The 27,589-nt window shown below is 39.1% G+C and overlaps 1 protein-coding gene across 1 annotated transcript in view; it reads left to right on the forward strand.

Moving 5' to 3' along the window:
• CEP85L (centrosomal protein 85kDa-like) overlaps positions 1–27,589 on the forward strand; it is a 194,738-nt gene that overhangs the window by 100,068 nt on the left and 67,081 nt on the right. The window contains exon 4 of the mRNA XM_009325684.1: positions 21,920–22,686. Within this exon, the coding sequence (XP_009323959.1) occupies positions 21,920–22,686 (767 nt within the window). The remainder of the gene's footprint in view (positions 1–21,919; positions 22,687–27,589) is intronic.

Here is a 27,589-nt window from a genome sequence, read left to right on the forward strand (position 1 = left end):
TTCATTCTCCCAGTCCCTGCCTTTGCCTTCTGCGGCTTGGGTGGTGTGGCTTGAGCACTTGCTGGTGAATACTGAGGCAAAAAGGTCATTGAATACCTCAGCTTTCTCCATATCCCAGGTAACCAGGTCTCCCTTTTCCTTCTGGAGAGGGCCCACATTTTCCCTCGTCTTCCTTTTATCCCCGACGTACCTATAGAATCTTTTCTTGTTGCCCTTGATGTCCCTGGCCAGATTTATTTCTATCAGGGCTTTAGCTTTCCTAACCTGACCCCTGGCTGCTCGGACAATTTCTCTGTATTCCTCCCAGGCTACCTGTCCTTGCTTCCACCCTCTGTAGGCTTCCTTTTTGTGTTTGAGTTTGTCCAGGAGCTCCTTGTTCATCCATGCAGGCCTTCTGGAATAAGTCTGTACATAATGTGAAGAATAGTCTTAGTTATATAAAACACAGAGACAAGTCGTTCTTGTCCAGTTTTTGCCAACACCGTATGAACTATTTACTGTGTTCATTTGGATGTGCCAGGTAGCACCAGGTTACCTGTTGTGAGGATCAGCAGTTGGTATTTGGGTTGAGAGCTGCATTGAATTCGGAACTGGGCTGAAATGAACTTGTTACTGAAGATCTGTTTTCTTGTGGCTCTGTTGTTAAGGTCTAGACAATATCAATAGTGTTGGTACTGCCAGGAAAAAAAAAAGAAGCCTAAAAACTGGAGGCCCTGTGTTCCCTTCTGGCTGCAGGATGGTCATTGAAATGTAGCAGTAAATAGCCTTTTGATTGCAGGGTGGGAGTTGGACCCTTGTCCATTTCTCCCTGTTTCATTTGAGAGCAACTCTTTTTGCCTCTGTTGCTTAACAATAAAAGAGTAAAAGCATCAGATAGGACATCTGAATATGCTGCAGTTTTAAGCCAGTTGCTAAGAAAACCTTAGGATGTGTCTCAGTTAAAAAAAAAAAAACCAACCTTTTTTTGCTTTGTGTCATGATGACTTGTCAGTGATACTGAAAAAAGAATGTTTAAACTTCAAAAGAGTAGGTTTTAAAAATATAATTAAAAACTCACATTTTATTTGTGTAATAAGTCTTGCCTGCTGCTCTTTGAACTCCTTAGTTTTCTGCCTGTGATGCTCTTTATTTCACTTAAAATTTGGCTTAAAGTTAGGTCCATTGTGCCTGGATATAGATCCTGGACTTGCTTTTGTCCAGAATGACATTTACTTAGAAGGCAGAAGTTGAGCCTCATCTTGTGGATGGCAGAATATTGGCCCCTGTGAGAGGAAACTTGTGTCTTGATTTGGCTTAGGTGTCCCCCCCCCCGTTTTTAGTAGTGTGGTGGTTTTTTTTTTTATACAACCGCCAAGCAAGCCTCACAGCTTTTCTCTTCACTGTGAAATCCTCCCATGTTCCCCACCCCCACAGTGATAGCAAATCCTCTCATGAAGTGACCACATGGAGGCTTGGTGAAGGTTTGCTGGTTTATTTTAGTACCCTCTATTGCTAATAAACCTCTTAAAAGTATGTTCTTGCCTCTTGACTACTTTGAAATTGTTGGAGGGAAAAAGCTTCCATTAAAGATGATTTCTTTCCAGTGCAATTTTATGTCCTTGTATTGTAGTTTGTTATATTTGCTTTCATAAGCAGAATGAGGCATAAACTTTTCAATCAAAGTAATGAATTGCTTTTTAGTGAATATTCAAGCTTTTTCTGCTTTGAGGCAACCCTGGTAGGAAACGTTAGTTGCATAGATCTAAGAAGTATCTTCTCTGTGTGTATTGTTTTAAAAATGTCTATTAACTAGCAAGATCAGAAAAAAAAATCAAAAGGCAATACAGGTGTATATGTAAGAATAAAATTATGTATGTTCTTAGAGGGAGAAAGATGATTGGCAAGAAAAAACACAATGTGTTTTATTCCCTCTAATGCAAAAACTTTCTCTCAGACAGCAGTCCTCTGTGCAGCTTTTTCTAAGTTTCTTCTAATAACAATGAAAACCAGAATGATGTTTTTCATAGAGATAGTATTTTAGTACATGGCTTGGTAAAGAGAATTGTAGATTTGGTTTGCGTGTATGTGTGTTGGGTTTTTTTTTGTTTTTTAAAGCTCATGCAGAATCAATGTAGTTCTAAGAGAAATTAATTCGGTTTTATAAACCAGGGTGACTGTTATGGTGGTGGAGGACAAGACCAAAGACTGTGTTAGTGGTCTGATTCTGTCAGATTAGTAGGAACCCAAGGGTTCTTGTAAAAGATACAGGAGTAACTTTTCTAATTTTAGGTCAATTTCTTCTTGTTTAGTGTATGTCTGGTATTCCTGTGGTGTTTAGGAATTGCATCTTCTTCTGTGCACTGTTCTCTGTGCTGCTGTTCCTCTAGACATTTAATCCTTGGAATAAAAAAAGTGGTAACAATAAAATATGCTTGGCAGGTGTTAGTAATTTGTTACATTTATGGATTACGTAAACAAAAATTAGCATCTCCTTCCTTGTTAATTGTCCTTACATGACAATGTATTTCTTGTTCCTCAAGATGACTGGATGGATATTTATTTTATTTTTTTACTCTTGTTGCACTGAACAGAAAGTTTGTAAGGATGTTGCTAACAAATTCAATGGACTACAGAAGGCCTTTTCTTTCCCCATGAGCTTACTGTCCCGGAAGAAATCACATTCCCATTTTGAGATCACAACATACTCTCCTTGACAGTATGGCTCTGAAAAAGGGATGAAAGTAGAAAAAAATTTGCTTTCATCTTGTCAGATAATATAGTAGCTGTGACATGATGATCACCTCTTAAATGTATGGCACACCTGGCACTAAATGCCTGTGACAAATTCTACCTGGGTGTAGGTTGGCTCCTTGCAACTCACCTGAAGCTTAATAATTTAAATGCCACAGCATAGTTCATCTGAAAATAGGAAGCAAGTAGTTTAATTCAGACTTTTTTAATGCAAAATTAATAAGGATTTTAGTCTCCTTGAGAAAGAATTTGCACTGGATATTTTTATGCTGTAGAATCATAGAAATGTGGTTTGGAAAAGACTGCTGGAGGTCACCGTTTCCAGCCCTGTGCTCAGAGCAGGATCATCACCAACACAGACCAGGTCAGCCATGACTTCGTCTGGCTGATTCTTGAAAACCTTGACAGGTTCCACAGCCTCTTTGGGTAACTTGTTCCAGTGCTATAGGATGTCCTTGTGAAGAATTTTTCCCTAATGTCCAGCCTGAACCTACCAAGCCACAGTTTTTGGTTGTTGACCTTTATTTTGTCTGCTACTACCAGGAAAAGTGTGGCCAATAAATTTAACTATCTGCCATTTATGTATTTATGTTTTTTGGGGGTGGGGTGGGTGGGTTGTGGGTTATGTTTGGGTGTTTTTTTTTCTGGCCAAAACTGTGTACTGGCTCAGCATTACCTCCTGTGGTTTTTAGCAAGTCTAGATATTACAAAACAGAGTTTAAAATATATACATATATTTTTGATGTATCTTGCTTCGAAGAACAATGCATGCCTCCCTGTGTTTGGGCTGCTATTCTAAAGTATACAGGCTGATTTTATTCTTGATATTGGTCTGTGAATCAGAAGACTGAATATCCTGTGCATGTTTCTTAAATTGTATGAACTATGATAAACTCTTTGTGGCACATCCTTCTCCATCAGGGGTTAGCCTATCACTGTCAAAGGCTAAAAATATCTTCTATTTTCAAAAACAGAACAGTCTTTCTAGGCTGATTTTAAACAGTGGCATTTTTTTGTCTGAAGTGGCAGGAGGTTTTCAGTTTTCCCATTTGTACGTTTTACTGTAGGAGCACCTAGAGATTCTGGACAGGATTATAGTTTAGAATTTGTATATAAGATAGAACAATAAAGAAACAGACACTTTTTAACTGGGTGAGAGATGTTTTTGGAGTAAGCTTTGCCTTTGAGAAGTGATATGGTTAGAAGTACTCTTTCTCACTGTGTCAGCCGTCTGTTTGCACTCATACTTTGCTGTTGAGAGTGATGGCAAGGTTTTAATTCTAATTAGCTCAGCTTGAAAAGTGAATTAAAAATACATTCGAAGTGCATAGAAAGGGAGTTGGATTCACTGGGGCACCCATAATCATCAGTTGTGGTTCTCCTCACATGTTGGAGAAATTTTAATAGATGAAAGAAGTCTAGTTGAAAACATTTTACAGACTATTAAGAATTCAAATGAGATGTGCTGGGTGGTTTGTTGTTTGGTTTTTTTTTTAACTTTTGGCGGTAGTAAACTAAGAACTGGCAAGTTAATGGTGCAGATATTTAGTAAAGGGAACATGCAGATAAAAGATTGTCTAGTATAGTATAATGATCTTTTTATTTAACTTTGTGTTTTAATGGGATTCTAAAAAGCAATAATTTTAAAATCAGCCTTTATTTATTACTGTGCCAAATGTGTGTGTAATGCACACTGGTGGTTTGTGTTAGATCATCTAAGTTTCATGATCTAAAATTAACTTGAATAGGTACTAAGCTGTGAATTAGGATGTTTAAACTCTATATGACTTTCTACTTTTATGTATATGCAAGTCCTGTTGGTATAGAGTGTAGCTATTTTCCATCTGGGAGGAGAACTAAAAAAAAAAAAGGTTGCTATCTTCAGAATATAAAGATCTACCCCCAAAACGTGGTTGTTTTCATGCTTACATGAATCTGATTTCATAGATCCATGAAGGATGGTTCTGGGTTTGAACTGAATGGAAGGCCAGGCTATTTGCAGGTCTGATGGACATGGGGTCTTGGAAATCATGGCTTTTCTGTAAGTTTGTAAGTTACACTGGAAAAGTTTTGTTCTGTTGGGTGATACTGCTTGTGGAAGAACAACTCTTTTGCCCTGTCTAGAATAGGAGAAAAAATACTGATGATGAAAAAAATCCCTTGTGAAGAAAACAGTAGCACTTTTTATGGAGATTGCTTGGATATCTGTTGTCTAACATAGCTTCCAGAAAGTCCTGAGTGAAGTGCTTCATGGCTTCTGTAGAACTAGAAACATGCTGTCCCTGGGACACGTGGTCTGAACTTGATCTTCCATTATTTTCTCTCTCCTTTCAACTCCCATCAGTGTCACCAGCTTCAGTATTCCTGGTCAGGTCTCATTACTGCCCCATCTTCTCTCTCCTAATGGGGTTGAGGGAGAAGAGGGGGAAAACAAATCTGACTTGAAGTAGTCCACAGGATAGGTATGCTTTCCACATTCAGACCTTTCCATGAAACCTCTCTCAGCTCCATCAGGTATTCAAACGATCTTACTTCTTGATGCTGAGGAGACTATGGTAGAGGACTTCAGTACAGGATGCTCAGCTGGATTAGCTTTACATATATAACTGCTCCAGTTTGTTACTTTTCTATTCTTTCAGTGTCCGTTCCTTAAAAAAAGGAAAGTGGTGAAAGGTTGGTTCTGGCCAGACTTCCTGTTTTATCGTCTTTATCGTAAATTCTGATGTCACTAATGGCTCAATTCTTGTAAAACTTGGGTCTTGAGAATCATCTTTTGGCTTAAAAAGAATAATATGTGATATAAATAAGAGAAGAAACAGACCTTGATTTATACTGGTGGGATTTCTGCTTTTAGAATACCTTTGTGAGATGGTGCGGTAATACTTTTCTTGCAGATTTTTTTTTTTTCTTGTTTTCCTTCATAAAATGAGGTCTGGGGGAGTTGCCTTGTTTTTTCTACATGTTAAGACTAATATCGGTAAGTGATATAATCAAACTCTTGCAGGATACAAAGGTGCGGTATATATGTAGACACAATGAGTGAATAGCAAAAATTGCAGGTTTTGTGTTTGCCCATGAGTTTAATTTAATTTTTAATGGAAATTCAAATTTATTTAATCCTTAATGAAAATTGGGATGGAATATTTTGGAAGGAGATGAGGAATGTGAAAAATTCAGAAGCTCTTAAATAAGTACTTCTGAAGTTTTGGAATGAAATGGGAATTTGAGAGTGGGTAGGAATATTATGAATATATATGAATATTTACTTTAGTTAGTTCTGGTAGGTAGCGTAGTCTAGTAGAATTAATAAAACGTGACTTACTGCCAAGAGTTGCTGTTTATATGACTCTGGGAGTACCATACTCCCATGGGAGTAGTATACCCTTAATTTACTGTAAAAGTTGAAGAATGTTAATTAGACTGTTGCTTACATGAGTGGGTATTATTCCAGCTGTTGGGAGGTAGCTGTGGGACTTGATGGAGAATGTGACGTGTGGTGGAGTTCTGTGTTTCAGAAGTCATATATCAGACTTAGAGAAGCATGGATTTTTTTTTTTTTTCTTTTTCCTCTGAAACTTACTGATTTATGAGGCTGGTTAAATCGCTTAATTTCTTATATATGTGCTTATATAGATAGCTTCATTAATATGCATTATATGAGAGTTTGTATGTGCGTATATATGTACAACACAGTTACCATGCTTGTTTTTCTAACATTAATCATTTTGGCCTGTAATAAGTGAGAATATAAATTAAAATCTAAAAGTGCAGTACAGAAAGACAGGATAAAAAAATATTTGGGGTTTCTGTTAAGAAGCTGTTCTTGCATTCACTGTTTATAATTGTTATTGATACAGTTCTGTTTCCACTACTCTATAATTTCAATATTGTAATTGTGCTTAATCTGCCTACAAATGCTAGTCCAGGATGCAAAAGGGAATTTAGCAGTGGTTGATTATAAAAATATTTTATGGAATGTGAAGCATGTTAGTTTTGATTTATCAAAAATCATTTGTGTCAACCTCTCTCCTAAAGCTGAAGTGCATTAGTAGCCTTCTGCCACTTGAGTGGTGATGTGAAGATATGTATGTAGCTTCTAAAATTGCTACCCTTTGCAGAGTTTCAGATTTCATCCTGGTAGCTTGGATGTGGGCTGAATGCCATTATAATTTGCTATGTTAGGGATTTACTGGTACTATTAGGTAACACTGGAGAACACATTAGATACTGCACTGCTCAAAATGGCTCTCATGTTTCTCTGGGGTGAAAGATGACTTCAGTTATTAACATCATTAGACAAACTTAAATTTTTCATTTAAATGCGTGTGGTAAGTAGACAATTCAGACTCTCTGAGCTAGTGGTTATGGAGCTGACTTTATTTCAGAGCCAGAGAGCAGGTCCTGGTAAGCTGTTTTCTCTTGCACCAGCTTTTAAGATATCCTTTGTTCCCTGCTTGTTTTGATCAAAAAGTAAGATCTGAAATTGAGTCTAGCTTTTTAAGAGTTCTATTTTTAATTTCTGGAACATGCTGTGCTAGTAATACCACAACTGAGGTGTTTCTTAATAGGTTGGAGAGCGGAGAAGAAACAGTTTTGTGTTGTTTTGCATGGGTCAAAGTACTGCTAATGTGCTTGGATACCATAGTGATGAGTACTATAAATATCCAAATATATGAGCCAACAACTGGAAATAAAGTTATAAACACTAAATTCTTTCCATTATCAAAGGCAGCAATTGAAACATTCTCTGCTCTCCCACCTCTGGCTCTGTACTCAAAACTGCACATCAGAAAACAACATGGACATACAAACTCTGTCTTCTAATTTTCACGGGGTGCAGAGAGAAGTGATCATCAAACTCTTTGAAGAAAAATGTAATTCTGATTGTGTTCAAGCTTGTTAGTAGTTTGTAAACAGTGAACCCCTCTTCTGTTCTAATATTGTCTAGGAGTTAGTGCTCAGAAGGCTGGGTAGCATTACAGGTAGCAGCACTTAAAATAACTCTGCAATTCTTATGTCATATGGTGTGCTTTGTTTAAACATGAAGGCTGTGCTCGGTAACGCTGGAGATTCAGTGGGTACTCAGGGAGGCGTGTTGGCATTGAACCAGCATCCCGTTTAGGTGCTAGGTAGACCGCACTGTTGGGAATTGAGATGCCAAACTGTCTTTTAGAATTAGAGTGATCAAACCCCAAAACTTTACCAAGGAAGAATTTTGTGTGTGTGTTGTCGTCTTTTTGTTTTGAATGCTTTAGCATGTTTTATCTTGAATGACTACAGAAATTATCACCAGTACAATTCTGTTCTCTACAGTGGATCAAGTCTTTTAATCTGAGACTGTTTATATCATTTCATTTGTAGCAAGTGTTGGTGTCATACCAGGGAGGATGGATTTGGTGGACTAAACGTTGCCCGACATATATAAGTTGGCAAAGGAACTTTTGGTCTTTCAGGATGAGAAACATTCTTTTAAAAGCATTTATCATAACTAATGATTTACATTTTCTTGCTTTTATGATTTAGTTGGATTTGCGCTTTCATTTAATTAGTGTGCTAATTCCTAAAACTTTCTAAATTGTGGTAATGTCAGGGCACTAAACTCTATCTTTTCTCTGGCATAGGCAGTGGGGGGGAGAAACAGTAACTTTTTTAGAAATGAATGGAGAAGTAATAAACTGCTGTTAATGTTTTTATTAGAAATTATTTGCAAAGCTAAGTATTTTCATTGGGAGAAGCTGGGATAAAAGACTGTACTGGGTGTTATGCATTTCTCGCCTAATTTGGTATCTGTTTGTTTAAGCATGGGTTACAGTTAAAATCAGATCTTTCAGCCAGCCTTTTCAAAGGACACAAATGGCCTTCAAATTTCAGAATATTTCTAAAACAGTGACATACAGGTTCAGATGAATAGTATATAACTATCGTTACTTTACAGACAGACTGCTAGCAAGTGAAGAAACGCTGGTAAGCATTAAGGTCTGCATATATATTCCTGGAAAACTTCAGAGTAATATTATTCAGGTGGTAACATGTGTGAGGTGGTTTGTTTTGTTTTTATTTATTTATTTTCCCCTCCAGCCTTTAAATTATCTTTTGTGGCTTCTTTGATGGTGGACATATAAGGAAGTATAGTTCCCTTCTGGAGGGGAGGCTTGTTTTTTACAGTACAGAAATCCTCCTAAGAGTGAGATTTAGTTCTAAATATAGCCTCTGAATTAACACTGCTAATTTTACCAGTGTATTATTCACATTTGCTCAAACTATCAACTGTCCTCCAAAAAAAGCAAAATTAAGTCCTCAGAGTGTATGTGGGGAAGGTTGAGGTCTTGGAGGGAGGGTTGTTTATGGGCGTAACAGAAATGTGAATCACGCTGCTTTGTCTTATGCTGTAGAGAAATTATATATTAGAAATGGAACAATATTCGGTTATTATCAGTTTTAGTATCATGGCTTCACAGGTGTGTCTGAAAAAAGAAAATATTAGAAGCTGGAGTCAAAATAGTGAAAGCCAGATGATGCAAGAAAAAAGTGCAGGAAAATTGAGGTTTTTCCACATCTGTTTATTATATTGTAATCAGTCCTGTAGGATGGAATTCAGTAACTTTTTTCCATATCTTCTTGCCGCTGTTGCTTTCAGAAATGTTTCTGTTAGTAATAGGAATGTCAAATTCCTTTGGCAAGTATCAAGTTTTTGGTTGCTATAACAAAATGCTGAGAATTCCAGGTGGGTCTTACCCTCCTTTCCCCCCAGTTTATTCCTTCTTTTTGTTCTGCTTGAATTTGCAAAGTTTAAAATACATACATTATACCAGGATAGCCAGTATTGCTCAGTGTAGAGAGCAGTATGAGGAAGCAGGTAAGGTTTACTGAGTGACATCAGGCTAGTTGTTGTAACACTTTGCCTCCTGTTCGTCATTTGGGAAATAAGGATAATGATGCTTAATTTTTGAAGTATAAAAAGCGACTTCTTTTGTAGTATATAGAGCTATGCTCAAATCCAATTCAAGGTTAATCCTCTGTGACCTGAGCTGGGTTCCAGATGGTGACCTACATGTGGAGTAGGCTTTTGATTTGTTGTCGAAGACCTAAAGTGTCCAAGAAACTTTAATGGAAGGAGAGAGTCTTGTATAGTCAATGAAGGGTAGAGTAACAAAGCTAAGAATGTAAAAGTTAGAAAATAGAGAGCTAGATCTACTTCTGCAATATTGTATTTTGCTCTTTTGTGTATTTATTTTACTTTTTTTTCAATGTTTGTTTTAAATATCTTGCTTTTTCCCAAGTCTTGGTAAGCAATCACCTAGACCAAGACTTGCTAGGTCCTCAGCAGACCTATTCCAGTTGAATATAAGCTACTGTTAACATATTATTCTGTTACCATTTGGGGATCGGCATCTGAAGGGGAGAGATTTCCCCAGTGAGCTAAACTATTCTTGAGGCAACACTTGAATTTTTGGGATTCCTGGGGATGATTTCTGGCCCTTCGAAGGGATTACTGCTTGATACAGGAGTTCCCAAAGTGTATTAAGTAAATTGCTTGTGGTACATTAACCACTTCCAAGTGGTACGTAGCAGTGGCAGTGCTGCGGCAAGCTGGCTGTGTTTGGTGACCTGGCCTGACCTTTGGCTGCAGCAGAAGGAAGGAGGAAGGAGAGACGGAGATAGTCCTGCTATGAAGCAGTGTGAAAGCTGTCAAGCAGTATCCTCCTGCCTCCCTGGACCCGTGGCAGCCTCACTGCTGTGGCTGCTTACAGCACCTGCTTCTGCCTGTGAAAGGATTTCTCTTTCCATCTGGGTAAAGCTCATACACATGCGCTCTTATTGTACAGAAGCCGGTGTGATACTTGGAAGGGTCACCTTTTAAAGGGTTATCAAGGACTGGAACAGGCTGGCCAGGGGAGGGGGTGAGGCACCATCCCTGGGAGTACTTAAAAGACGTGTAGACGTGGCACTTAGGGACATGGTTTAGTGGTGGACTTGGCAGTGTTAGGTTAACAGTTGGACTCGGTGATCTTAAGGGTCTTTTCCAACCTAAATTCTATGATTATGAGTTTGGGCTGGGGCTCCCAAATGGAGAATGCAGAGGTAAACTAGGAGGATGACTACTGTGTGTAAGGCTCAACTCGGGGAAATCAGTAGAGGAAACAGGGTTGGAGTATAAGGTTGGGAGAGAAAATCAAGTTGAAGGTATGTCCTCTCCCACACTTGCGTAACCTGGCGTAAAGCTGAAAGCTGCTGTTCCTGCGAGAAAGAGCTATTCTTGGTGGGCTGTGAACCAAGATGAGAGATCCACTGCTTAGTGCTGAGCAGAATGGGTACTAGATGAATCTAAATATGATATTTTAAGCTAAAGACCATTTTAGTAGGAGCAGGGATTAAACTTTCATTAATGGATAATGATCTCAAAAACGTAGCCAGGAACTCCAGTCTCCTTGGAAGTTGAAAGTGGGATTTAACCTTCTAAAGTTACTTGACGTTAAATTGTAGACTCTGTTTCTGCCTGTACTTATGAATAAAATGTAAGGGATTGATATACACCTTGGTCAACAACAAAGTTTTAACTGCATGCAATGCTAGTGCTCTCTGGGAACCCTCAGGTTTTGCTCTGGTCCCTTGGGTTAGAGGGAGTTTCTCCTCACGTGCACCTCCTTTTCCCTTAATGTTTTAGGTGAGGTGGTTTCGCTCCTGAAAGGCATCAGCGTAGCTAATCTGGGAATGCTCTTGATGATGGCACCTGGAGTAAGTTAGAGAGCTGGGATAATACAAATAAGTTTCTTTGGAGCCTGAGAAGGTACAACTTCTGTCTGTCTTGGTATAGGAAAGTGGAGGGGTAGGCATGTTCCTGCTACTGGATCGTCTCTTACAGAGAACAAAAATACTGAGGATTTTCCCCTCTGGAGGGCAGGGGTGGGTTGCTGTTCTGATGGGCCAAGTTACTCCCAATTTTTTTGGAGTCATCCCTAGCTGGGGATGAAGAAGTAATGCCAGCAAGAAGGAGTATTTGGTGGCTGTTGAAGTAGATGGTATTTGTGGCATGGGTATCTTGCAGATTCAGAAAGGAAGGAAGACAGTTACACTGTGACATCCGTAGTGTATTTTTTCCTTTAGCCATTACTCTTAATGAAGGTCCTAGGGGGATATTTGATTTCTGCATGTCTTCACTGTTAAGTGCTTGTTGTTGGAAAGTGGAATTGGAAGCTGTAGATAGCCTTCATAAAAAGGCAAATGCAAGTTAAGATCGAGACTTCTTAAAAAAAACAAAACAAAATAAAAAAAAAAAGAACCACAAAGGAGGAAAAAAAAAAAACACCAACCCCAAACCCTGTGGCGGTGTAAGTTTTCACTCATACTTCTATTTCAGCAAAACGAAGTTGCCTGATTACGTGACTGCTGTTCTGGAATATTGCTTTATCCTCTTATCTCCGGGGGGAGAAATAGAACCTGTTAATCTAAAAATCGTTCTACTTAGTTATATAACTATTTCTTAAAAATAGCTCCAGATTGCTGGAAAAGATAGATACCAGGGGGTACAAATTTTCTCTTTTGTTCAGTTTCTGCTCTTTTACATAGAGCATCCACATTTTATACATAGTATTTTTTTGCTATTTTGTGGTGGCCAGTTGCGTGTTACTCCCATGTACTCATACAGCAGCTTATGAACATCCTGTAGCACAGTTCTCTATCCCATACTGTATATGTATGGCAGTAATAATAGCACCAAAGCTGAATGCTGAAGAGCTGGTAGGCAGAGAGGTACACAAAGAGAAAGCATTGAGGATGGGGTATCTCTGTGTGTGTGTCAGTTACTGCTGTGATAGTTTAACTCTGAAAATTATTGTTCAGGTCATCCTTTATTATGTTGTGTTTCTAGAAATCATAATTATATTTGACTGTGGGTGTGTGATTTCCTTGGGGTAAGGAGGCAAAATGCATAAATCAAAAGGTTTATTGTATTCTGGTAAAACTAGTCCATTCTTTTAAGACATACTTCTATCTTAACGTGCTCAGTTTTCTCATCTAAAGAGATTTTATGTAAGTTAGGTTAGCCTCTGTCTCTGTAGATTAGTTTAGCAGACAAATCTGATTCAGAAACCCAGTTTTCATTTTGGATGGCCATTGCAAAGTTGGACCAATAGTAGTTATAAATAACTTGTTTCCAGTGACTGATATGGAGTAAAAATTTGCTCTTGGGCTTACCTTCTGTTTACTTTAGACTCTCTGATCAGATACAGTCTGTGAAATCTTTTCTGCTTCAGTTAAATACCCCATAGTATTGTATTTGTCTCATGTGCTTTTAATGAATCCATACTTTCACATTTCTCTATCATTGGCATCTGGAATAATTCGAGTACAGTAAGGAAGACAGCATAGAATCTTGCAGTAGTTGACTCTGCTGTAATTTTTTCTCTGCCAAATAATCTTTTCCTGTAAAACATATTTCACCTGCTGCTTTTTGAACTGTGTGCTACTTCGTTAAAGCTGTCCTTGTTGCACGGGACTGATACCTGACTTCATTTTGGAGTGGCAGCATCCCACCTCTATACAGTGCTACTCTATTTTACAGTCTCCTGTTAAATCATCTTCTGAATATGGGCTTCATGTGAGCGAGCTAATTTGACCCAGATCTGGCTCAAGAGTAGTTATTAAATTATTAAAAGTTATTAAATTTGTTTGAAGATGTTTCTTTTCTGGAGTTGTGGATTCCCCATCTGAGTATTATTAGCCTAGATATTGCTAGGCAAATTGTCACTTCACAGAAATACTAGTAGGCAGTACTATTTTGTATTAAATCTTAAGGGATCTTAAGATAACTGGTATTTTAAGCAGGATGGCTGTACTTGGTATGTATGTGATATGTTCGGGGCTTGGGGTTTTTCTTCTCTTCTTTTTTCTCTCTGCATATATATACCTAGTGCCTGTTAAAACCTCAGTTTTATCACAGCAAATCCCAAGAGTTTTACTATAGCACTCATATGTGTTTGCCTTTGTTTGTTTGTGGAGTTTGTATTTGTTTTCCCCTATCAAAAACTGTTGCACTGGTTTGGTACAGTCTCCCTGAAGTCAACTGTTGCAAAGCACAAAATGTTGTTAGAAGTTTTTGTTACGCTTTATTTGTTGAAATACACTGTAAAGTTTTTACTATTTGAGACTTGTCATAATTGATATTGCCAAACGGCTAGTTTAAAGGAACTTTTTTTTTTAAGCAGAATGTGGGTCATTTTACCCGATATCTTCTTGCACAAAAAAAATCAGCTATACATTTCAGGGGAATGTGTATTAATTTTTAATGATGGGTGGTTTGGATGACAGGTTGTTCTACCAAATGTCTTTTAACTTCGGTTAATATTGGGAACTTTAACCTCAAACCTGACTGGAATGGAACATAGGAGAAAACTAACAGTTCCTACTGAGCTTGTCTCTTTCCTATGTAGTGGTTTTTAAACTGATAATGTATGATCTTCAAAAAAGGAAATATCTAATCTCCATTGTGTGCTTCATTTTGGCACTGATTCTGGGTTGATCACCCATGTGAAGATCTGTGGGAAGATACTCAGATTGCCTCTTGTCATCTAACTTAAGTGATGGAATTAGGAATTTTGGCTCTTGAAATGGCCACTCGAATGCAGAGATTAATTTGTAGAGCTAAGGTGAGATCATATGAAGATGCTGTCCTTCCATGTGGTCCACTGTATCATTTAATTGCTTGTCCTTGTTATTGGAATCTAACAACTTCACCAATGAGGTTTTTGCCAAGTCTACGATCTCAGAAGGTGTGGTGGAAGCTTGATGGTGGTGTACAGCAATGACTTCTCAAGTATGGGACAGCGCAAAAATCAAAGCTGGAGAGTGTCTGCCGTGTCCTAATGAGAGTTGGTCAACGAGCAGACTTCTGAAAGAGTATTTCACTACCCTAACTACTATAACTGAATACAGTTGAAGTAGTAACTTGTATAGGGCATGTTCCTTGTCAATGCTGTGTTCTGGGGAAATACGTAAATCTGAGTGAAGCAAGGCAACCTTTTATGTGGTAGGCTGAAAACAGGACTTAAATAGTATGAAAATAGGGAAATATGAGTAGATATCTTTCATTATCAGTAAATAATTTTCTTTCGCTCAATGACAAAGTATAATTTTCTCCAGTTCAATGGCAATCAGTTTCTGTGTTAAGCTTCATTAACCAAACTTGAGAACATACTTGTTTCCCACTCCCCCTTTTTTGAAAGTTGAGAGTGTTATCCTTACTTCTTACACTAAGTAGGATTGTTGCTACCTTATCACCTCTGTGGCAAACAGGGGAGGAGGTGAGTTTGCCGGAAGGGTTTTGGAAATGAGTGAGGTGTCACAAATGTAAAAAAAGTCATTTAACTGTAAAGGAGGATAACGAAGATGATACCAAATGGCCAGTTCATAGTAAGTTAGATGGGATATGTTAAGCAAGGTTCTGTTAAAGTATTTTCATATGTATGTGGTATTCCTTTTCTTTGTAAGGATGTCTGAGAAGCTGTTTACCATTTGCTTGAACTCAGTGTTACCTCTGCATTTCCTTCCTTGGATAAGTGTGTATGCTACCCTGGTACTTCTGTGTACAGCTTTCATTCTTGCCAACGCTGCTTTCTGCTCCGTTTACTAAATATCCTTTAAACTTCTCTTGTAGTATTTTTTGATTTCTGTAGGTTGTAGGAGGCCTGTGAAGCTGACCTACCATTTATTCCTTCTTCCATCTCTCTACAATAACATTGCTCAGGGGGTAGTAGCTTTACCAGTATTTCATCACGTGTCTTGCTCCGAGATGATGCTGTTTGAAGGGAAGTAATAAAAGTAATGAAATTGCTTCAGTTTTTGAAAATTCTGTCTCAGCTGCAACCTCTTAAGTTTGCATTTGTATTATTCAGGGTTGTACTGTTCGTACTCTTTGTAAATTATGTAGATTTTAAATGACTTCAACTTCTAAAACTAGCGAGTTTGTAGTTACAACTTGCATTCTTCTGGTATGCAACACAGTAGATTACAGAAAAGTGTACAGGAATTAGTTTGAAACAAAGTAGAACTGACTCAGAGTTTGCCAGCCACTTCTTATGTAAAACAGTTCTGATCAACACTGCCAGTACGGTAACTGGTGATGCTGGAAGCCAGTGAACTTGCTTCTTTTTTCCAAATAACAGTAATTGAACTTGCTTCACCACATGACTGTTTTTGCTTTGAAGGCATAGATGTGACACAGGCAACTCAGTTTACTAAAATACTTATTTGCCAGTATTTAACATTGTCTTATTTTAAATTGGTATTAATTAGTATTAAATTATATATTGCCTCTAGTAAGTTTTTTGTTAGTTAATCTTTTGTTTTAGTTTCTTGCTGTACAAACACAGCACTCTATAAAAAACATTTAGGAATTGTATGAGGATTTTGGGCCATCTTTCTCATACAGAACTTGTCAAATGTCTGAACAGTTCTCTCCTGTGTCTGCAGTTCTTCTGTTTCTGATACAGTTTTCTATGATGCATGCTTGTATTTATTTGTTCTTTGGAAGAGATTTATTTGCAGAGATTTCCTCCATTCATTCACCTCTCATATTTTGACATAGTAAACTTGAAATAATATGAACAGGGCTTGTAAGGAGAATGGTGAAGATTTCTTGACAGTAAAAAAAACAAACAACCAAAACCCAAAAATACCCCAACGAAAACAAACTAACCAAACCCAAACAATTCCTGTGAGTGCTACTGCACCCTGAAAAGGCATGCTTTTGCTTCCAGAGGTGGTTGTGTCAGTTTCTTCAGGGCTTTTTGCTAGGGCTGGCCTCCTGCCTGTCTATTTTGAAACTTCTCAGTTGGTTCATCTGATTACCTATGCTGCATTAAGGCTAGTCCAATTGGTAGGTAGGTAGGGGAGGAACACACGTGTAGCATAAATACTGCTGTCATGGCACATCATCCCCGTGGTCTTTGTTTTTTGACCAACTCCCAGGAGAGTTAGACACTTCTGTTGTTGAAAGCAGCTGTTTTGGAGAAGGTTTCTGGGAGGCAGCCACATGCTTGCATGGTAGAATGAAGACTCGTGGCCCTTTCAGTAAATCATATGTTGGGACACTGGAATTGCTTGTGGCTTGTTGCTGGGGTCCATGCAATTGAGAGTTACAGAACAGTTCAGGGAAGCATTCAGAAGAACTGACATCCTGTAACGAATGTAAGAACCTTTGTACACTAAACTGCAGCCCGATTCAAGACCTTCAATTTGTATAATAGAGGTTTGACTTCCCCCTTTATCTTCTGCTCAGTTAATGAGAATAATTCAGTTTATTTTCCTGGATTGGGGTAATCTATGTCAGTGTTTTGGGGGGTGGGAGGGGAGGGCAGGAAGAGAAGATCAGCTGTTTTTAATACTGGTGTACTCCCATGGTCAGGGCTTTCTAATTATAGCCTGGGTAAAATATCAAATTTCAAAGTCCTTCACACAAGGAAGGTTCTCTGTTTTCAGTGGTGTTAGATACGCATCCATCCCATAAACATATGCATCATATGCATTTTTGGTTTTGATTAGTATTGGGTAACTGTATTAGCTGATTGCTCTGCTGTTGTTTGATAATATCTTACTGGGAGCAGTGAAGAAATTGTCACATAGGAATTGTCATATAGAAGTATATCTTGTAGATGGGTGTTCTTAAAGCACTAGTTTCACTTTGCAGCTAAAGTTGTTCAGGGTTACAGTGAACCTTCTCTGTCTCTTGAACATTATGACTGACTGTTGGACAACAGATAAGGATTTTAAGTAGCTGAATGATTGTGTTGTGTATCTGGCCTGAGAAATGGCTTCAGAGATTTTCTTCTAGTTATGATGAATATAGTTGGCACTAGTGATTTAAAAAACATAGCACAGCAAAACATAAATGAGTAGGAGGCATTCATCAATTTTATGTTGTTGGAGGGTTTCTTTCTTCTCCCTCTTCTTCAGAAGAAAGTCTGCTGTGCTGTCTCCCATTTAAACAAAATTTCTGTGATTAGGTTTTTAGTAAGACCAAAATTGCTTCTGTTACATTATTTTCTGTGCCAGATATGCAGTAAGGAAATAGTTCAGAAGTGTAACACAAGACAGTAAGAAAGCCATATGAAATGCTCTTCATTTTCTATTCCATCTGTTTCTATTATGTGGTAGAAATTCTGTAGTGTGTTTTTAAAATACATTTTTTTCCCGTTCTGTTATTTATGTGGTTTGGGAAGTATTGGATCAGGTATTAAAATGTTATGCCTATTAGATAAGTCCTGTAAGGAGCTTTGTGGTAGGCAGGAAAAAAAAAGTTCCGTCAAATTTTGCTTTTCAATTATCCTAATATGATCTTAGAATCATAGAATCATTAAGGTTGGAAGAGACCTCCAAGATCATCGAGTCCAGCCGTCAAATCTTGATGCTGTTCAAAAGAAAGCCAGTAGCAACTAGCTATATTTTTTTTCCTGTCTCTTTAAGTTTTCATTAATGAGAGCAGTCTTAAGCATTGAAAGACTCTAGAGACACACAAGCCATGTTTAAGAGTGTTTGTAATCTTCAAATAAATACTAGCTCAATGAAGTGAAAACGTGAGTAATGCTGAGAAGAGAGCACTTTTGGTTCTGAGCTAGGCATTTACTTACCCCTGACTGTATGGAAGGGAAAAATCTGCTGCTTGGATAAAGTAGTCTTTGGCAGGATTTGGCCAGATGGAGCTTATGTCTGTGACTACAGAAGTAGTAATGTCTTTTAAGTTCCATGGTGCTTTCTGGATTCTCCCTTATTTTCAGGGAAGTTTACGAATTTCATGCTTTTTGTGTTGTGAGGAGATGTTTCAGAATGCAGGCTGGCTCTCTTTCCAGCTGAGCCTGCAGTCAAGGCAGACTGAAGCAATATGCTCCAAGAAGAAGTGTGAATTTTCTCATATGTTTCAGTGAGCATTAATGGGAAGACTAATTAGGACAACTTGAAGCCAAAATTGCTGTGTTTCACTTTGAGACAAATTATTAGAGGCATCCATCAGCTGTAGTTGGATATACATGGCATTCCAAGTTTAAATCTGCTTGAACAGTTTAGAATCAGAAGTGAATAAAAGGAGTTTAGATCTAACTCGGGACTTAAATTTAGAGTAGAACAAAGAAAAATAAAAATCTAGCATATATGAATAACTCTGTACCCTAATAAAAACAGGTGAAGGAGATCATATACTTCTAATTATTATTGTTTTTAATTCTAGCTTGAAGACCATGTGTAGGTGACATTAAGTCAGTATTTCAGACTGAAAATGCTATATTAAATACTACTATAATTTTTTTTATATGGAAACTTATTTAACTTTTACAGATATATACATACAGATAGGGTTTCTTCTCTTACCTTTCTCTTGCAGTTGTGACATTTCTACTCATAGAAATCTGCATAGCCTAAAACATAGGTATCTGCAGTCAGTTCTTTTTGAATCCTGATACACTCTATTTTCTTTGGATATAAAAAAGCCTGTGGCTGCTTCCTTCACAGGACTGACTTTGTGCTGTGTCAGATTCAGCTCCTGGGTAAGGAACAGTACAAAAGTTAGTTTTCTTGAGTGTTACAGAGGCAGCAGCCTCTGGCTAAGGAGTACCTGTACAGGAAGAGGTGCATTTCTTTCTGCTGTGTGTCTTCCTCCCTATTCTCCTGAGGAAAGCAGGAGTGTCTCTCTGCTCTTCTGCTGAATGCTCCCAGAAAGCAGGACTTCTAACCCTGTGCTTTCCATCTCATAATACATATGTTTGAGACTCCAGCTCCATCATGTCATATACCTCTTTCACCTTTTTGTTACTGCTTTGGTGTCCTCAGCTGGAGATGACCGAGTACCTTTATTTCTATTGCAGAGCAGGGCTGGAAGCTGGCAGCCCATGCTATGCAGAGTAGCAAGATGTACCTGGTTTGTACTGGCTATCTATGCAAGCATCTACTGTGCTCTGAGAGAAGACAGGAAGGCAGAGCTGAGAGAAGCTGAGACTGCACCTGGCACAGGCAGATTGGTTACATCTGGTGGGCATATCACAATTTTGGGAACTTGTGGTGTTGCATATCACTGTCTCCACTGCTGCAATAGCTGTAGGCACAAACGTTTTGGTCAGAAGACTGTGATTCCTTCCACTTGAAATGGGTTTTGTGGCCTCCTGTCTTCCCCTTTAACATGTCTCACCTCTTGAGCAATATCAAGACAGAGGAAAAAGCCAAGGAGAATGTTTCTCTCTGCAGTATAGAGTTTTTAAGGAGGAAGTGCAGGGAGGAGGGAAGGTCTTTCATCTTGCATGTAAAAAATGGTACCTCACATTTATTAGCAACATGATCCATCAGGTAGTAAGCTGCTAGTATTCTTCTCTCCATTCTACTTTCTCCAATGTGAGCATCCTGTGTGTATTTTATGGCAGTCATCAGCATGCTATGAATAACTCTTAAACTGTTGGTCCATTTCAACCAGTTCTGACAGTTTTGTCAAGTCTTAAAGATAGCTGTGTTCTGTAGCTGCTGTGAAAGTAGGCGGCTGGGTAGAGGCAAGAGACAATGTGTGAGCTTATGCCTTGAAACGGGCAGGGAACATGGTGGGGCAGTGACCCATTAGGAGGCAGGAAGGCTTCAGCAAGAATTTCCACCTTCTTAGGAGCCCTGGTGCCTTTAGGAGCCAGAAGAGAAGTATGTAATAAACGGGTATCAATCAAGGAACTATTTAGTATTTTGTGGGCTATAATCCATTTTTCTCATGAGGAGTGTGACTGTAGGGCTATATTTATTTTGTGTTGTGCTGCAAGTGCAAGGAGTAAGGAAGTCTGGTCCCGAATGAGGAGGAGTATGCAAGTTGGGGGTAAGGGTATCTTCATTTGGATATGTAGAAAAAGAAGTGCTGACACTTTTAAAAGTTGTTGCACCATTGGAAGCTCTCATTTTTTCCTATCTGTGGCATGGTATATTGAGTCAAATACATCCTTTGAAAGTGTGCCAAATTAATAATGTGTTCTGGCCTTCACCAAATCATATTAACCTAGTGTAGCCATCAAACTGGGTATGTCAGTTGTACTTCTAGAGCAACTGATTGATTTTTTTTTTCCTTTTCTTTTTAATTGTCCCCTTATGAACTCTTTTACCAGCTGACAAATCCCAAAGAAGTAAGTTCTCTCTAGGTTAGGATGAGAGAAATAAGAGCGTATCTGTCTTGCTGTCTTGGCAAAAAGGACCCCGAAAGAATCTTTTAATTAGAGCAATTTCATTCTGTTTATCTGCCATGAGCCTAATGAGCAATATGAGCTTGCTAAGGTGCAGCCATGTGACTTGGTGGGAGCTGATCCTCTAATGAGAGGATTAGGTGTTTATTTCTGGTTGTCTACAGCCTGTGATGCTAAGCACATGTCGCTGTGCGTGTGAGGGGTCTCAGCCAGTCCCCAGTAACTTCTCGTTTACCTCCCTCATCTTGCTCTTCCGTCCACTCTTGAATATCACCTCACTAATTTCTCTGTTCTTGATATTTCAGTTTGGGATAGATTTCATAAATTACGCTACACACAGTTTCTGTGTGGTATTGTATTTGGGTCTGTAAATAACACACAACCTAAATGGAACATAAAATTTTTCAGACTCTTGTTTTTTAGCAAATCACCTGGGGAAGCGTAGTTTGAAATCAGTGAGATTCAAAAGGAATGAATAGTTCTGTCCAAGAGGCCATCATTAAACTGGCTCATCTCCAGCACTGCCATTTTACAAAGTGCATTTAGTTTTGCCTTTAAAAAGTGAGAAGAGGGGTGATGGAAGAGGAACCAGTCCTGGGGCTCCTGAATTGTGATACCTCTACCATTTGTGATACAGAAGCTACTTAAAATTATGTGGGGTGGGGGAGAAATCCAGCCTGCTACCTTGAAGCTGAGGAATGAACACTGCCTTCTGCCCACAACCTGAGAATTGTGTCTGGAGCTGCTGTTGCCACCGCTCGGTACAGTTCTCTCTTTGTAATGATGGCACCTGAGCAAAATAAATTTGAAAGTCTCCCACTTTAATAGGTTTCCATTCTCATAATCTTGAATGGTTCAGAAGACCCTATTTTGTCAAGAAACCTGTCAAGTAGTTCCTTCTACTTCTGCATTTCACCTTGAATTTGATGTTTTGTCCTCTGGGCACTGATGTTAACGAGTTCTGTATTGTACTTACTTACATGATAAATCTCTCTTCCCAGATCATTCAACTTCAAGTGGTACATCCTCGTTTAAGCCCAGCCGATCACTGGTTTCTATTCCCACTGCCCATGTGATGCCGTCTAATGCCAGCTCTTCACTTTCCAAACACAGGGAAGCTTTCAAGTCTGATGGCTCAAAATGGAGTACAAGCTTTGTACGGTCAGGAGGAGGCAGAAATCAGGGTGCTCTGGACAGCTCTCTTGACATGAAAGATGCAAGACCTGTAAGAAAATGGTCCTCCTTGTCTAAACTCAGCTCACCAAATACCTTCAGCCAAGACGGTAGTAGTCATTCAGTGGAGTCCAGGGCTAGTACAGACAAAGCTGTCTCACCACAATTAAGGACAAATGGGCCAAGTTGTTTGCATGATAGCATGGAGTTGCTAAAAATTGAGGACAAAGAAATGGGGAAAAAAATATCTTCTCTACTGGACTGCAAATACAAATTTGAAACGTGCAGCAAAGATGATTTTGTTTCGGATTCCTCAAGTAGGAGACATGCCTTAGACTTGACCTACAGTGCCTTACCTGAAAGTAAACCTATGGCAGCCAGTTGTGAAGCTTTTGGAGACAGATATGCAACGCTGGGACAGCAGGCTGTGAGTGGAGCTCCCATACAGCCAGCAGTGAGGACTCAAATGTGGCTTAAAGAACAGTTACGTGCAAATCCCCTGGACTGCAGGACTGCTGAGGAGCCCTACGGCGTAGCTGCGTGGCACGTACAGCAGCTTGAAGATTTTAGAACAGGAGGTGAACAGCCTGTGCAGGTAAGGCTAAAGCTTGGTGTTTGCTGCCATCATGTGGCATCACGTGTTATACCTGAGGAAATAACATCAGGCAGTTTTTAATAAAATAAGAAAGGGAACAAGTCCTCTTAACCAGGTGATGGTGTTTTTAAACTTTGGGGATGCTGCTTCTTGTTTCTCAATATTACCTGAGTGCCAACAGTTTTCTTCTGACATCTGCTTACTCTGATTCAGTGTGCCTGTCTACATGACGCTAGCATCTCTTTTTTTTTTAAGCTGGACACAGCAAGAGGTTCATCAAATAACACTTTCAGTAGCTCTTAAGAGAGTCTTTGGTCACAGTGTAGTGAGGGAGTGTGAATGTATTTTGGTCTGAATGGATTTACAAAGAGGCTGCATTTATGCGTTCACTGAAAGAGGAATGACTCCTGCATACTGCAAGGATGAATACTCAGTATCACTATGACTAGGACTTAAAAACTGAATCCAGTTTTATATACTGCTTGTTTTTAACTAATTAAAATCAACTAATAGTAGTCAACTAATCTGATTTATTTAAATAAATAATGTCATTTTTATGTGTCATACTTGAAGTATTTTCATATAGAAAATATTAAACATGGTTTTGAGAGAGAGAACCCTTTGTAACATGACAATTCACAATCTTTGTTTCCAGCTCTTACCCTAATGGGAAAAGATAGCTTCTGAAGGAAGGCAGTATTTAAAATCTAAATGTTCAGGTTTACCTATGTAGGTAAACTTGACTTGCCAAAAAAATCCCAAGCAGATTACAATATGTAGATTTTCCTGAAAGGCAGTTTAAGGGTAGACTAGCATATTATCTGAGCAGAGATAATCTAGCTGTATGTGCAAATACCTGTTTTCTCCAGCCTGAAGATACATTAAGTAATTTGCAGGGTTGCACTCAAATTCTGTTTCTTTCATTGTGTATTAAAGGAAAGACTGACAAGTTCAGAGGTTCTCAAGATCCAGTTTTGCTCTTAATAGTGATCTGGATTTTTTAAATTTTTTTTTAACCTTAAAAAACTTGAATCCAATTAATATGGCTGAACTATTATTAATCCTTAAGGGTCTCTCTCAAAGCCTGATGTTGTTCCAGGTAGCCACCCTTTTACATTACCCTTATTACTAGAGAAACTCTCATCTTTCTGGTAAGCTTTTGAAGATTTCAATGTTGAGACATTACCCAGGTAGAGAGTGGAGGCTGAGGGGTCCTCTCAGAGCCAAAGTGACGGAAACTGGCTCACTACTGGGGCTGGGTCGAGGGCACTGCCAGCCGGGTTCTTGGCAGCTGGCAGCTACTGGTGGTGTCGAGGGGCACACGAGGGGCTCGGGGAGTGAGAGTAGGGTACCGTGGAAGAGCTAAGTCTATCCATTTATTCAAGTTCTTTCCAAGCACCTGTGAGACACGTAGCTGGCTGCAGCTGTCAGCAGTGCTGTCTGTGAGGTTTGCATGCAGATTACTGTGCCTGGTGGTTCTCCTTTTGGATTTAAATATATATTCAGAGTAAGCTTTATTTACTTCTTCCTTCATTTAGCTGTATGTCTCTTCATCATTTTTTATGTACCTTTCGCAATACTTTGTTTAGGATGGGTGTTTCAGAAACTCTTATTTTTGTTTAGGTCAAAACAACTCCCAGCTTTTGTTTTTCATGTCTCGCAAGTGCTTTCTCACTCTGATTGTGATTAAATGCAGTGTCTCCTTTTTGTATGAAGGCAAAGTTTCATGTTTGAAACAGGTGAAGCCCTATATGTATTATTATGGTTATTCAAAAGCTTCCGTTCATGCAGGCATTGATGCCGAGTTGTGTTTTGAGGACAGACCCAACAGGGGGAGCACAAGCATTATTTATCTTTTTGGCTGAATTCATAAAATGGTGCTGCACCTTTTCAGGTTTCTGAGACTGTAAGATTGTAGGATGAAGTTTTGCCTAAAACTGTTTGAGTTTTTTCTTCTGTTTCTTTTTCTTGCTCCTGTTATTTTTATATCTCTATTGGTATTGATATACATGTTACAGGATCCAGCTAGCCCCTGGCTTAGGAAGCAATGATCATATCAGCTGTCTGGTCAGCCCTGGAAAATAGGGGAAGTCTTTGGAGCTGTGGCCTTTGCTCTGCTTACCCTGACTTCCCGCTTGATTGTGAGGGGGAGCCACAGGGAGTCTGACAGTAATTAAGGGCACAAGGGGTGCGGAGGAGGTTCCTGGTGGCCTTAGCAAGCACTTTCATTGGTGTGATTTGGAGTTGCATTGATGGGCCTTGAAATGTGATGTGTTACATTTCCTTAAGTGAGAAGATGTGGTTGTGAAATAGGAACCAGAGAAACAAAGTTAAAGTGTGTGCAAGAGCAATGAGCCTTTGGGCTCTTACAGGCATCCTCTGCTGGCCCTCCGTGCCTGCCCTGTCTTTCTGCCCAGATGTTACAGCTGTAAGGAGGAGGGATGCCAGAAGAGATGAAGAAAGGAGAGTGGTTCTTCCTGTCTTGACACGTGGTTTTATGGGTGTGTGTTTTTGTTTGTTTTTTTTTTTTAAAGAAACCTCAGCATAAGGACGGGGTAATCCTGGTTATACATACAAACTGGGGGACGAGAGGCTGGAGAGCAGCCCCGCGGAAAGAGATCTGGGTGTTTGGGTTGATGGCAAGTTCAATATGAGGCAGCAGTGTGCCCTGGCAGCGAAAAGGGCCAACCGTGTCCTGCAGTGCATCAAGCACAGCATAGCTAGCCTGTCAAGGGAGGTGATTGTCCTACTCTACACTGCAGATTTGGGCATCTCAGTATAAGAAAGACATCAAACTATTAGAGTGTATCCAGAGGAGGGTGACCAAGATGGCGAGAGATCTTGAGGGCAAGATTTATGAAGAGTGACTGAGGTCACTTGGTTTGTTCAGCTTGGAGAAGAGAAGGCTGAGGGGTGACCTCATCACAGTCTACAACTTCCTCATGGGGGGCAGCAAAGGGGGAGGTGCTGATCGCCTCTCTCTGATGACCAGCGATAGGACACGTGGAAATGGAATGAAGCTGTGTCAGAGAAGTCCAGATTGGACATGAGGAAAAGGTTCTTCACTGCGAGGGTGTTCGGTCACTGGAAAAGGCTCCCCAGGGAAGTGGTCACAGCACCAAGCCTGTCAGAGTTCAAGGAGCATCTGGACGATGCTCTTATTCGTATGGTTCAGTTTTAGGTAGCCCTGCGAGGGGCAGGGAGTTGGACTCGGTGATCCTTATGGGTCACTTCCAACTTGAGATATTCTATGATTCGATAATTGTGCTATGATTTTTTTTCAAAGATCACCGTATGTGTACCTGGGAACTGAGATGCTATTATTTCTGAGAAACTAAGAAAACGACAATCTGAAGTGGAATATATACCTAGGAAAGAGAGAGAGCAGAAAGCATAAGATTTTGCTAGAGGAAGCTGGTGATTTATAAAAGCAGGACACCACCCCCCCCACCCCCCCCCTTAATAGAAACTCTTTTATTTTTCTTTTCCTCTTAGTGGGGATTATTTTTGCTATTTTGCTTTTAATAAGTATGTATGCTGATGGAAATGCAGTGGTTTTTACAGGACTGAAAAAATGACAGTTTATCATCCTTTTACTTTAAAACCACCATTGCCATGAACAGAAAACATAATGAACTTTGCTTTTAACTGAGAATCTGGAGCAGCTTTGCGTATCTTTAAGGTAGGCTGGTAGAGGGAGAGACTATAGAGGGCAGCTATCACTAATGAAGCAAGAATAGACTGCAACAATTTTCTGAGTTGGTTTTGAGGACTGATGGTTCAGGAACAGCTATTGGACTTAATACAGTCTACAAATAAATTTTTATGCCTTTTGCAGACTAGTATAGACAGTTTACCTCGCAAAACTCTGAATTAGGGTTTATTTTTATAAAATCAGACAAGTTTTGAGTTTAAGTTTACTGTAAGGGATAATGTATTACAGCCCTTAAAAGCTGTTCCAAGGTTAATTACTCTCAAAATCAAGATTCTCTGCTTCCTTAATAGTCTGAATTTGACTGAACTCAGCATCTACCTGTTGTTTTTTTGTTACACTTTGCTCCCCAAATTAAAAGGTCTATAATGTGGCTTTTCCATTCCAATTGTAAACGATGATTTTTAAAATTATTTACTGTGCATTGTAAGGGAGGCTCAGAATGTTGGGTAGAAGACTACAGCTACGTTGAGATTCTCTTTCAGGACGTGGTCAGGTTTGCAACTGCAGAAAAGATGCTGTGGATCAACAGGATGCTTCTTCAGAGAAGGTGCATCGTTCAGCTGTGGGTGTGATGTTTGTACGTTTCTGAAGTAAATCTCCAAGGAGGATCTGGTCTATGGTTATTGTGTAACATCAGAGCTGTATATGAAAATTCTTTTCTTTAGCTAATGTGTACTAGTTAATGTATACTTTTTGAAGATAAACATTCTCCTACGCATTTCCAAGGAACAGATTTTAACAGTACTTCAATGAAAATAATTTCCATACAGAATTTATATTTCACCATACACTTAATTATTTTCAGTGTACAGCTGATCTTTCAGCAGATGTGACCATTGTAGTACCATTTTTTTTAACCTCCAAAGTAAGGAAGGGTGTGATTAGACCTGTGTTAAGGGGGAAAAAATGCTTATGATACGCAACAGCAGTTCCCATTTACTGAACTAGGAGGCCATACAAATCTGGATAAAAGGGCTGCATGTTTTAATGTAAAGGCATTTCTTAAAGCCTGATCCTATTATCTATCCTGTTATCTGAATGTACCTAGGTACATACTGTATGCTAGGCCAGAAATGAGGTTTAAAATGAAAGCGTGCCTTTAAAATTGTGGGAGATAATACAATAAGAAGGAAGGTTTCAGAAGGTTGCATATCTACTTATTAGCTCTGTACAATGTTGTAGGCACCA

The sequence above is a fragment of the Pygoscelis adeliae genome, unplaced genomic scaffold (genome assembly GCF_000699105.1).
Source record: "Pygoscelis adeliae isolate BGI_AS28 unplaced genomic scaffold, ASM69910v1 Scaffold54, whole genome shotgun sequence".
In the NCBI taxonomy this organism is placed as follows: Eukaryota; Metazoa; Chordata; class Aves; order Sphenisciformes; family Spheniscidae; genus Pygoscelis; species Pygoscelis adeliae.